Source organism: Marmota monax, unplaced genomic scaffold (assembly GCF_021218885.2).
Source record: "Marmota monax isolate L192 unplaced genomic scaffold, Marmota_monax_Labrador192_F-V1.1 WCK01_AAM20220418_F8-fsc00062, whole genome shotgun sequence".
Classification (NCBI taxonomy): domain Eukaryota; kingdom Metazoa; phylum Chordata; class Mammalia; order Rodentia; family Sciuridae; genus Marmota; species Marmota monax.
Window position 1 is genome coordinate 10,707,001 of NW_026695221.1, and position 12,264 is coordinate 10,719,264.

Genomic DNA, 12,264 nt, shown 5'->3' on the forward strand with positions numbered 1-12,264 from the left:
TCAGTGTCTCATATGGCACCTCTTATATCCATGGCCTCCTGGAAGCAGGGCTCAGAGCTCATCCCTTAAATACGAAAAGAAATCATTTTTAGTGCTCATTAACCGGTCTCTGATCAGTGGCCTTAGGGCAGGTTATGCTGTTCTGGTCTCTGTTCAGAGATTGCAGTGATTCCCCACTGTTTGGAAGGTGGTAAGGGAGAGAAAACAGGTTATTTCATAGCCTTTCAGAATTGAATCCTGACAAGTTAAGAGTTTAAACACTAAATCAAACTGCCTGACTTCAAATCCCGATTCCTGGTTATTCCTGAATGATCTTTTTTTTTTTTTTTTTTTTTTTTAAAGATAGAGTGAGAGAGGGAGGGAGAGAGAGAGAGAGAGAATTTTTTAATATTTATTTTTCAGTTTTCGGCGGACACAACATCTTTGTATGTGGTGCTGAGGATCGAACCCGGGCCGCACGCATGCCAGGCGAGCGCACTACCGCTTGAGCCACATCCCCAGCCCCCCTGAATGATCTTGAGCCTCATCAGTCTGTGCCTGTTCCCCACCTGTGAAATGGGGACATTTAAGAGGACCTACTCATAGGGCTGATACATGATGACATAAGTTAGTACTTACAGTGCACTTAGAAAAATGCCTAACACATTTACTAATCTAAAAAATTCTGATTTCCGCATTCAAATGCACTTGTTTCCATATTGTCCATGACACCACTGTGCTCTTACAGTAGAGATGTTTGTTCATTCCATTAGGTGGCGCTGTGTGTTATGTTTTAGAAGTTTCTCAAGCCAGCAAAACACACTGGGTAATTACTTAAGTTCCTTAAACTTGTCCCTTATAAAAATGGAAGTAAAGCTAGCACTCTTTTGATACAGGGTATCAGATATTTAATGTTAAGACTGCATGAGCAGTACTGTATTGCTGTTCAGGGACTAGGCACAACCATTCCTTCACACATACCACACATATTGCCATTGGTCAACACTGATCCAACGCCTGTTGGGCATAAAGTAGTGGTCCTGGTGGAGTAATTCAATCAAAGCACCAGCTCTGAGGTGTTTGGGCTGTTTTCCTAACTTGATCTCAGGATGGAGGTATTCCAGTTATTTTTAAATGTTTTAATTCTAACAAAGTAATCCATTTCTTTTTGTTCTTTAAGACATTGACTTTGCTATCACTCTACTTCATTGCTGCTATAGTGAAGCATTTGTATTTTATTTTCAATCTGTAAAGAACCTGTTGCTGTTACTTTACAGATGAGAAACAGGCAAAGAGGAAAAAGGATTTTAAACGTTTCGCAGCTAGTTAGTAGCGGCACTCAAACTTGACACACTAGCCCAACCTCCCACTGGGTTCCTAACAATTCATTTCTCATTTTAAAGATCATTTTTGGCTTTCAAACAACTCCTTATTTTTACACTGGTTGATACTATAGTTATCTGTACCTGCCATTTCCCTAAATCATGTCCAAAGGTTAAAAGTTCCATTAATGAATGCTAATTAACATTGATAGTATAAATAACAAACATTTTATTTTAACTCCTTGGCTTAAGTCTTTAAGTGTTTGGCTGTTGTTGCATAGAAACAAATTTCCAGATGTGAGAATCAGAACCATATGGAAACAAATCTGGAAAAGTGTTGATTATCCTCATAGGAGCATAAAAATTCAGGACTGGAAGGGATTTTATAATTCATAGAGTTCAACCTTTAATCTCTAGATCCATCCCAAATCTTGGAAATAAGTGCATTTGACATGCTGAAATCACATTTTTTATTAGATTAGTAAATGTGCTAGGCATTTTTCTAAGTGCATTGTAAGTACTAACTTATGTCATCATGTATCAGCCCTATGAGTAGGTCCTCTTAAATGTCCCCATTTCACAGGTGGGGAACAGGCACAGACTGGTGAGGGAGTTGGCTCAAGATCACTCAGGAGTAACCAGGAATCAGGATTTGAAGTCAGGCAGTTTGACTTAGTGTTTAAATTTTTAACTCCTTCCTATTATGCTATGTTGCTCCATAAAATGAGAACAGGAAAAGGAACCAGGGTCAGGCAATGCAAATCTGCTTGATAAAAACACCAAGGAAAAGCAGCTGAGTGTGGTGGAAAATCCAGAACCTTAGGAGTTGGGCAACAGTCTGGGGCAGAGCAGTTAAAAGACACATGGGACCTCAGAGACAACTTCACTGGTCAACCTTGCATTTTGGGAATGTCTCACTCTATTATGCTGAGGCTTCCTCCTCGCTCAGAAATACTAAACAACTGAGCAGCTAGTAGATGAAGGACACTGTGCGTAAATGTTACATAGCCAAGCCCTCTGCTTGTTTTTAAGCTGGAGATTTCTTTTCTTTTTAATATTTATTTTTTTAGTTGTAGTTGGACACAATACCTTTATTTTATTTATTTATTTTTTATGTGGTTCTGAGGATTGAACCCAGGGCCTTGAATGTGCTAGGCGAGCGCTCTACCGCTGAGCCACAACCCCAGCAAAGCTGGGGATTTCTTTTGTCTTCCTGTCTTTAAATTGATCATCTTCAATTTTATAAAGAATCTTTATTAGTTTCCTGCTGCAGCTGTGACAGATTATCACAAACTCAATGATTTAAAATAGTACAAATTTATTATATTATGGTTTTGGAGGTTAGAAGTCAGAAATGCGTTTCATGGAGCTAAAGACAAGACTTTGGAGACTCTAGGGGGAAATACATTCCCCTGCCTTTTCCAGCTTCTCTAAGTTGCCCACATTCCCTGGCCATTGGATGCTTTCTCAGTCTTCAAAGCCAGCAGGATAACATCTTCCAGCTGACACTCCTGCTTCTCTCTCTGATTTATAAGGAGCCCTGTGGTTACATGGGCCCACCTAGCAAGGTGGGGTAGTGCCTCCACAATTTTTATCACATCTGTCAGGTAAAGTGACATATTTACTGGTTTTGGGAATTAGGTTACAGACATCTCTTGTGGGGAGGGAACACATTCTATCTACCTACTATGGAATATATGGTCCCATCTTCCAGCTATCAGGAATGTCTCCTACGCTCCATTGGCCCTCTCTTCATTCCCACAACCTTATGTGCAAGGTCTGTTGTTTTATCCACTTCCTAGGGTTCTCTGCACCCACTCTCTACACCTCAATCCCAGATCCCCATGGCATGTTGAGTTTCTCCTCCCAATTACTAGTCTTCATGGTAGCTTCATAATGCTAAGCTCTATTGAGAGCTTCTTTCCCTTTCTTTCCATTGCTTCTTACCTCCTCCTCCCCCAATACCCTTCCACCAACACTAGTCCCACACACACTAGCCAACCTCCCAATGGATCTCTAAAGGAGAAACGCAAAGAATTATTGCTTTTTAATTACAAGTGCTATTGTAGCATCTACGAGGAAGAACATTTTAAGCTTAATTGAGACCAAATGTGAAGTTAAATTAAATGAATAACTAATTAACGTAATGCTCCTGCATTAGCCCCGTGTGAGTGCAGAGGCCCAGAGAGAAGGCAGGTACCAGGCCTCTAGTGAACAGTCAATGCCCAGAGCTGAGGAGGGCGGGCAGCCTGGCCCTAGATGGTGAGTGCCAAGGGGCAGATCTCAGCACTGTGGAACCCCCAGCTTTTGGAGCTTTCCCCAACTGCCCAGCCACAGCCCAAGCCCTCATTTCCAAGGCCATGCTCTGAGCCCCACAGTGTTTCTTGCTTCTCTCCACTGCCAGACTTATCTGCTGAGAGGAGCTGATATGTCTTGTTCATTTCCCAGAGATCCTAGTGCTGGAGTCTCCCTTCAGATCGCCTTAAGAGTTGTTGGCTAAACAGGCAGATGCTCAACTGATTCAGTTGCTGCAAATAGTGAGAGGTGGGCAGGAAGGGACAAGCTTAGAAACGTGACAGGTGGGCTGCCATTTTCTTTCTTCACTCCTTTGTCCTGTGGGAGTTTAGTCTTAGTAGAGCAGCATGGCATCCATTTATGACAGACACCAGTGCTATGCAGCAGATTGGGGAAGAGGATGGATGAGAGCAGAGGTGATAAAATGCTGCAAGTGGCAGCGGGAGGCTTGTGTCATTTATAAGCCTATTCATATCCCTTATATTATCCCTGATGAGACAAGTTCCTTAAGGGCATGATCTCCTTTCCACACCACTCCTATGAGGTAGGGAATGTTATTACCATTTTCTAGAAAAGGAAATAGGTGTAAAGCTAGTTAACAGTGAAGGTAGGGAAGAGAAGACCTCCAGAAGAGCCACACCTTCTCCCCTGACCATCATCCCCAGCAGAGAGGGCCAGTAAGGAAACCTCTGCACTCTCCTTTCCAGGAAGCAGGGCCGCAACACCTGCCCACGCTGGACTCTACCACAGGATTGTATCACCATCTAGTGGCTCTTAAAAGTAACACAGCTTCTCCTTAAGCCTATCCCTCCTAGGTGTTAAAGTCAGATAAATCTTTCCGGTCTTGTGAGAAGTAATCATAAATTCTGAACATAAAGCCATATATCATAGGTCCTGCCCCTGTAGGCTCTGAAGACTTAGAGATCTCTGACTGACTCCTTCCAGAGCCAAAGTGTGTATCAAGCACATGAGACTCCCCTAGGTGTTACCACTGTAGCAAACACAACTTATTTTAACCTGTGTATCCAGGGTACTGCACCAGCCCACCCAGTATCCCAGTAAATACAATGGCTGTATCTTCTATGAGGCTGGAGGCTTCCAGCATGTTCCGCAAGTCATCAATGTCATTAGCATGCCCTCCATGAATGCACACCAAATGTGTGCTCCTGGGACCCTAGTTCAACAAACCCTGTGAACCCTGCTTGCTGCTGCTGGGCCAGGACCTGTCAAGGATTAGCACAGCACAGCTGGCAAAGGAAATCTATATTAGTACTGATGGGTAGCTATAGAAGTCAGTCGAAAATGCCAGGAGTCAGCCTGGCATGTCACACCCAGGACCTGGTGTAGAAGCAGGCACATCAGAACACTGGATAGAAGGGGGCTGCTGACAGCTCCAAGCAACAGCATGTTAGCAGCTGCTCAAAAGAACCAGCAGCACCCTCATTTCTTGTCATCCTGGTACTTGTGCTAGTGGTGAGAATCCTTTTCAACTGTGCATTGTCTACTTCATTCCTATGATAGAGCTGGTGTGTAGTACACACTCAGTATCCACTGGCATTCATTCTCAAAGCGTGTACCACACATGCTAGGATTCTCAGTTGTGCCTCACCCCATCAATTCCCATAACACTGACACTGATATCATTGTCCACTGAGGCATCATCAAGGGCTAAGGACCAGGGTGAGGCAAAGAGGCATTCAGCTGTCAGGATGGGCACACACACAAGCCCAAGAGTAAGTGCCCCCTTACTGAGGCAGCTCTCTTGCCCTACCATAGTCTTGGCCCTGGAAGAACAGCCATAAGCTTTAATCAAAATGGCCTAAGACGTTATCAACAGGATCAAATGGGGGTAGAATAAGAGGACCCAACTTGGGGAAATACACAGAGAAGACTGATTTGTGGACAAAGAGACAAAGAGAGGCTGGGCACCTATGAAACAGGAGAGATGACTCCTACAGGAACTGGGTGATTACAGAAATGAGAATTGAACATGCGAAGAAGAGACACCTTTTCCAGGCCTTGGTCCTATAGTCTTTGCCTTCAGTCATGGAATCTGAATAAGAAGTAGTCTGCATGTCCTTCCCTCCTGCTCTGATCCCATCCCTTCTGCTTGCAGCTCTCAGAGCTCAGTCCTTGAGCCTTTTATGTCCTTGGCTTGGCAGTCCCTTCCCACAGAGAATTTTCTGTACCCTTAGCAGCTTCATGGGTTGGGCTAGGTCGGCTGGTGTTGGATCAGGAGGCTTTGCCTCACCTGTCAGTAGAAATTTCCATTGTCTTGCCCATGTGGAGTGCTTTGGGGACCCAACAGGGACCCTCCACACTTCTTTTCCAATCGAGGCTTCATATTTCTTTATACCTGTATGAAGAAAAGTGAAAATGGAAGAGAAAGTGAGATACAACTTAATAAGCTCCTGCCTTTCATCTCTGTTCCTGGAATTAGGGCTCCCTTTTACCTCTAGAGCAGGGAATAATATGGAGAAAACCTCACAATGTTTATGCCACATTTGACAGCTTTACAGAGCAATATCACAGATCTCATCTTGCCTCAACCTCAGGTCATCCTTGCCTGTATTTAGAGATAAGCATCCCCATTTTTGCATAAGGATTCAGGAAATCTGAAGGAGTACCCACAATCTTAGAGTGAGCAGAGTGAGCAGAGAATGCAGGACTGTCCAGGGATTCAACAGTCCCAGCCCAGTGTTCTCTCCACTCCAGTAAATTATTATACATCCACACATGCCTTCCATGGAGAAGGACTAGCTTGGAAAGGCAGCAGTGCACAAAACAAACCCCTACATTTCTGGGTCCTTCTTAGGTTGTTCCAGAACTGGGTCCTCATTCTAAATGATACTACCTGTTTTGATATGGTTGAGAGGTGAGCTACTATATCTAAAGCTCAACTCCATTTCAGGCACACAGCAATGCTCACTAAATATTCCTTCTTTCCCCTTTTCCCTCCTCAAACCTGGCCTAAGGAATACAGGTGGAAGGAGCTAAATCAAGCTATCTAACTCCCTGCTCCCCTCCTCCAGAGCAGGACAAACCCTGTGAATGCTTCCTGCAAACTGTAGTTTGCTTCCTGCTCTCAGTTTTTCTCCTTGTGTGATGCCTTTCTAAAGCAGAAGTGTTTCCCAGAAATGTTTCCAGGATACTGTGTGGGTTACCATGACCCCAGGGGGCTCTTCCTCATATCCAACCCTGGTCCAGGCTCCAACCAGCTCCTCATGAGCAAGAGGCCCCTGCTCAGAAGGAGAGCCAAAAAGGCCACAGGAAAGTTGTCCAACCACCAGCACCAGCAGACAGTGTCAGCCTCTGACCAGCCCCTGCTTCAGCCACTAACCTATTCCTGCCACCCCTACAACCACCACCACCGGACACCAGGCAGACAGCACACCAGGTTACCAACGGACGATTGATTCAAATTTTGTTTCAGAGCCTCTGATTGGTAGTTGCTTTTTTCTGCACACCCTGGACAGAGGGACCAGATGACCTTTGTTTCTGAACTTCAGGAAGCACATGTGGATAGGCCTAAGTTCAGAAGGAAAATGATTTCCCATCTCTGCCCCCTCTGTCCTAGAGGATGCCCCTAATGCTGTCCCTCAGGGAAGAGGCTGCCATCCTCGGTAGCATCTCAGACCCCTTGGGAAACATTTCCCAAGCACCATGCTCTGTCCAGGTTATCTCTGGACCTGGCTCCCAAGAAAAAAGAGAAAGTCAGAAAAAAAAATCACATTGGAAGGGAGAGGATTTGCATGCAGCCCATGTTATAGTGGCACATTAATCGCAGACTTGAAGAAAATACTCACAAAAGTTGTGGGACTTGAGGAAAATACTATCGCGGATGGGTTAGGGCCAGACTAGAGCTACAGAGACACACGGGGACAACAGAGGACAGGTTAGTGGGTCTGGGGTGGGGCAGGGGTTCACACAGCACTTCAGAGAGGGGCTGGCTCAGGGTCCTTGAGGTCTGGGCTGGTCTAGCCTCAGAATGGGTGTAGAGTAACTGAGCACCAGGTGGGTTGCCTAAAGAATGAGGTCGGGAGAAGTGGGGCTTCCACTGTTAGGAGGACTCACCCTCTGCCTTTGCTCAGGGATGACTTCCAAGCCAGGATCTCTTTGTACACCAACCGACAGAGCAACTGTGGGGAGTCCAAGGCACAGAGGGAAGGGGGGCACCGTGAGCATCAGTACATAGCTCCCAGGGTCAGTTGACCAATGCATTGGCAGCAGAGAAAGGAGTCACCCCCATTTGCAAAGTAGTTATGATCAAAGAACTGCTGTTCTTGTTGCCCTAGAACCCCCAGTACAGGGTTCCAACCTGCGGAGACAAAAAATCCCCTTCTGATACCCCTTGGTGTATCCCAACAATGCTTACCAAGCAGGCCAGGATGTCAGCAGAGATGAGCATGTAGAAGACATTGTTCCAGCCTGTGGGGGAAATGAGTCCAGCCAGCAGGGGCCCCAGAGCAGCACCTATCAAAGCATAGCCTCATGAGAAGTGGGCCACACCTTCCCTGTCCACCTGAGGGTAATCCAACAAGCAGTCTGTCCAAGACAGGGCTTGGTCCAGCTGCCAAAAGCCAAATTAACATCACAGACCTATGGAGCCCGTGCCATCGATGATGGCTGAGACAGTGGAGAGGGCCTTAGCATTGCCCTTCAGGCTCTTGTGAGTGCCCTGAGGAGAGAAGCAGAGTGGAAGGACTGAGCTAAGTAGCAGCACTGAGTAGGACCAGGACAGGGGGAGGCTCACTTGGGAGTGTAGTGACTAGGGCTTGGATGTTGAGGAAAGGGATCTGTGGTGGGTTCTCAAGGACTTTAAGGGTCTTGTCCCTGTAGGAAAGGAGATGGGAAAAGGGATATGGGAAAGTGGCCATGGAGAGAGAAGCCCTGATCAAGTCCCCAGAGTGGTCCTTGGTGCACTGGGTTGGGGGTGGCCTGCTTACCAGATCAGCAGAGACTGCTGTGGTGATAAGTGCATAAGGACCATTGACCAGCATCCCGCAAATAATCAGCATCACTGGACAGCAGCAGAAATGGTGCAGTTAGAAGTGAGTCCCAAAGTAGATGACACCTCGAGGTCTCAGGCCTCCTAGCTCTTACCCTTCATACCCCCACACCAGCATCATTGGGCTCCCAAAGCAGGGACTTTTCTGTGGCCTAACAGAACTTGCACTGCCCACTCACCTATGGAGCTGACAATCCCATTCTGGCCAATGTAATTGTACAGGAACATCTGTGAGAGGAGGAGCGAGGCAGAGTCACATCCAGGTTCCCCTGGATGGGCTAGAACAGCCCTTTCCTGATCTGGAACACCAGATGTCACCTTATTCCTCCTCCCTCTCACACCCAGACTTCTCAGGTCTTTAAGCAACCCAGGGATAGAAGATTTAAAACATGACTTTTTTCCTAAAAAGCCTTCTCTCCTATTTAACCTCAATCTCTTTCCTTTTTCTTGGTCAAGAAGTTTTGTAGCTAGTCTCCTTCTTCTCTACCAAGGTCAAATAATCACTAATCCCTTTCCAAAATTCCCAGTCCTGGTCTCTTTCCCAGGGGCCTTATTCTTCTGACCCTCACTTCTCCTCCTCCCAGGTGTGCACAGGGAGTACACTCACATGTACAAGAGATAGCTGTATGCATAAATGTAGAGATGGGCACAAAGGTCAGAGGCCTGTGACATCTGCTCATAGGCACTTGGCCCTTGAGGTTATACGCACCATGGGGGCAGCCAAGATCAGCATGATGCAGCAAGTGGTGGCTCTGCCGTTGGTGTAGTCAGAGATGAGCCCTGCCATGATGCCACCTGGAAGACACAACACTCAAACACTGCCCTCCGATAGGAGGACGCCATCCCCTTGCCTGCTGCCCAGCTTCCCCCCATTGCCCTACTCAGCTTTGGCCTGCACCTGACATCAAGGACCAGCAGAGCGTCTCCCTCCACATCCCTCCCTGGCACCCATTACTATGAGAAACCACACAAGCCATCTTTCTTAGGCCTATCCAGCCCTGCAGGAGCAGAGAAGACCATTCTCTAGAGCCACCTGCCCAGGCACAGCCCATTGGACCTATTTCTTCTTTCCTTACCCCTAAGGAGAATCAGGGAAGCCTACTGGTAGAGCAGGTCAGGGCCTCACCTATGATGCCACCAACATCAAAGAGCGTAGACAGATCCCCAGCCTCCTTGGCACCAAAGTGAGCTTTAGAAAACACAAATACATGGTCAGACACCCAGAGGTTCAGGGCAAGCATTCTGCGTGCTGCAGAATAATCCCTACAGGGCCCTGATCCAGCCCCATCTTCCAGCTGAGAGCCCATGGCACAGTGATTTGCCAGGGCTGCAGAGTGGCTTTGCAGCAGTTTGGGACTTAGTCTTTCTGGTTTCCAGTCCTGCACTGCCCTTCTCCCCTGGAGGATGACTTTAACCTCTTAGAATAGACCTTGTCTCACAAAGCTGGGATCTGGGTCCTTAGAACCCTACCCCAAGAGCCATCTTTCCCCCGGAGTGCAGTCACTCTCACTGAGCCTCAGCCCAATCAGCCACTCGCCCTGTTCCACTCCTGACCTAACAGCAGGTTCCACTAAGTGCCCTTCCCAGCCACCTTAGAGCTCTACTAATGCAAAGAACGAGAAGAAGACTTGCAGGGAAATGGGGAACTTGGGCCCAGGCCTTGGTTCTAGGCTTAGAAAAAGGAATGTCCAGAAGCTTGACTTGTAGCCCTCCCCCAATGTTGACTCATATTCTGAAGTCAGAGCCAAGGCCTTAAAACAAAGAGTCACAGTGTCCACAAAACTGCCCCAGAACTCTACCAGTATTACCAAGAGGGGCCCCTAATGTAGAGCTAAAGGGCAAGACGCAGCTTGAGATCTGGCCATGACTAATCCACAAGGACTCCTATTCAGAGCAAGCACAAATGTGGCAACATTTGTGGGCAACATCGTCCCTCCCCAGGGCTGAGGGAGTCGAGCAGCCTTGGGTGAGAGGTCCTGAGTGAGAGGTAGAGTTTTGAGGCTCCCAGGGTCTGGGAAGGTGAAGCATGCTAGATAGAGACCCCCGCTCAAGGAAAAGCAGAGGCCCAGGTCAAGGGGATATCAAACACTCTTTTTCAATATCACAAGTGATCTCTCTTCATCTGTACATCCCTGAGCAGGGGAAGGGAAAAGTATCCCATGACGTGGGGCAGCTCCCCAAAAGCAGACCAGCAAAACTCAATACAAAGGCATAAAACCCATAGAAGAAGGGCCCTTGGGGCCAGGTTGTGGCTCAGTGGTAGAGTGCTTGTCTGGCATGTGTGAGGCACTGGGTTCAATTCTCAGCTCCGAATATAAATAAATAAACAAAATAAAGGCCCATCAAAACTAAAAAAAAAGAAGAAGAAGAAGAAGGGCCCTGTGGTTACTGCCAGCAGCAGGCCTCTTCTTTGGGCTGGGGAAGCACTCATGGTAGACCTTTCCAGCACCCAGCTCCACCCACCTGTGAGCCAAGCAGCCTGGAGTGGGGTGTTTTTCTTACTCTCAGGCTGAAGAAGACAAGGGAGGATGGTAGAACAGATCTTTGGAGTCAGGGTGAACTCAGCTGGACTCAGGGTCTAGGTATAATGTACAGAGCTTCCCACTTAAACAAAAAATTAAATAAATCTCCTCATGCCCTAGTTGAAGCTCAGCACACTGGAGTCTCACACAGTGCCGCAGTGGCTTCCTCCCCCACCAGAAGTAGCCTTGCTCTCCTTGGAGATCTCTTGCTCTTAGCCCTTCTGTCCCTTGGACTTACCCACATTGAAGATGTAAAGTGGCAGCCAGTAGAGGAAGGTGTAACTGACCAGCTTGGCGAAGAGCAGACAGAAAGAGAACTCGATCACACCCTGGGGAGCATAAAGAAGGTCACGATGGAATAGGGTCCAAGAGATCCTCCATCTGGTGGTGGCTCAGCACTACCCTGGGACTGTTTATCACCTTCCACAAAACAAACTCACACCCACACCTAATCCCAAAGGAAGCAACACGCCTGCTGCTCCATGCTGTGTCAAGTCTCCCAGACCGCCCTCCCCAAGCCCACTACTGCCCCTCCACCTCTCTCATAAGGAAATTCTGGAAATCATTAGTCATCCCCCATCCGATATTCTGATATCCAGTGGAAAAATCTAGAAAATCCCTCTCTCCCTTCATTCCACAAACTTCTCACCGGGATTTTGAGTGCCCCCAGGAAGCTGATGGCCACAGGCTCCTTGGAGCAGCTGGTCATGGTCTCCTGGCTGCTCTCCCTATTAGTGTAGGGACTGTTTTCAGGGTCCTCAGGGTTGTCCTGGTCCTTGTCTGACCCATCCTGTGCAGAAGAGAAGAGCCCTCACTGCAAGCTGGTCCATATACCCCCTTACCCAGCTAGAGCGTGGCCCAGGTGAACAGGAGGAGGTGTGCATCTCTTTCTTGGATAGGACTGACTCTGCCAGGCCCACTGGATTTTTAGCCAGTTAGTCCAATGGCCTAATACTGGGTCTGTGAAGTCAGTGGCAGCGGGGGAGGGGCACAACTCCCTCCTCCAACTCCCAGATCTTCCTTGGTCCAGCCCGGATCATGGGGAGGGAAGGCAGGGATAGAGCTGGGAGGGGTCACACTCACGTGGTGCTGTGGAGGGGCACAGTCCACATCTTCTGGGTCTGGAAAAAAAAAATCT

At 47.5% G+C, this 12,264-nt stretch overlaps 2 protein-coding genes across 7 annotated transcripts in view; one reads left to right on the plus strand and one right to left on the minus strand.

The window, feature by feature from the left end:
* Positions 1–12,264, plus strand: part of Tmem218 (transmembrane protein 218) — a 67,139-nt gene that overhangs the window by 24,677 nt on the left and 30,198 nt on the right. The window lies entirely within an intron of this gene.
* The window catches only part of Slc37a2 (solute carrier family 37 member 2), a 36,916-nt gene that overhangs the window by 6,107 nt on the left and 18,545 nt on the right, over positions 1–12,264 (minus strand). For 2 of the 5 annotated variants that reach the window (XM_058575232.1, XM_058575233.1), the window contains exons 8-19: positions 12,210–12,247; positions 11,776–11,916; positions 11,365–11,455; positions 9,731–9,793; positions 9,314–9,399; positions 8,784–8,832; positions 8,543–8,616; positions 8,196–8,274; positions 7,972–8,069; positions 7,671–7,735; positions 7,403–7,459; positions 2,603–5,952 (exon numbers count right to left, since the gene is read on the minus strand). In XM_058575232.1, coding sequence (XP_058431215.1) covers positions 7,429–7,459; positions 7,671–7,735; positions 7,972–8,069; positions 8,196–8,274; positions 8,543–8,616; positions 8,784–8,832; positions 9,314–9,399; positions 9,731–9,793; positions 11,365–11,455; positions 11,776–11,916; positions 12,210–12,247 — 815 coding nt within the window. In that variant the 3' untranslated portion in view covers positions 2,603–5,952; positions 7,403–7,428. Of the gene's footprint in view, positions 1–2,602; positions 5,953–7,402; positions 7,460–7,670; positions 7,736–7,971; positions 8,070–8,195; positions 8,275–8,542; positions 8,617–8,783; positions 8,833–9,313; positions 9,400–9,730; positions 9,794–11,364; positions 11,456–11,775; positions 11,917–12,209; positions 12,248–12,264 lie in introns of those variants that run through there. The other 3 variants (XR_009225752.1, XR_009225751.1, XM_046432681.2) reach the window with 2 other exon arrangements.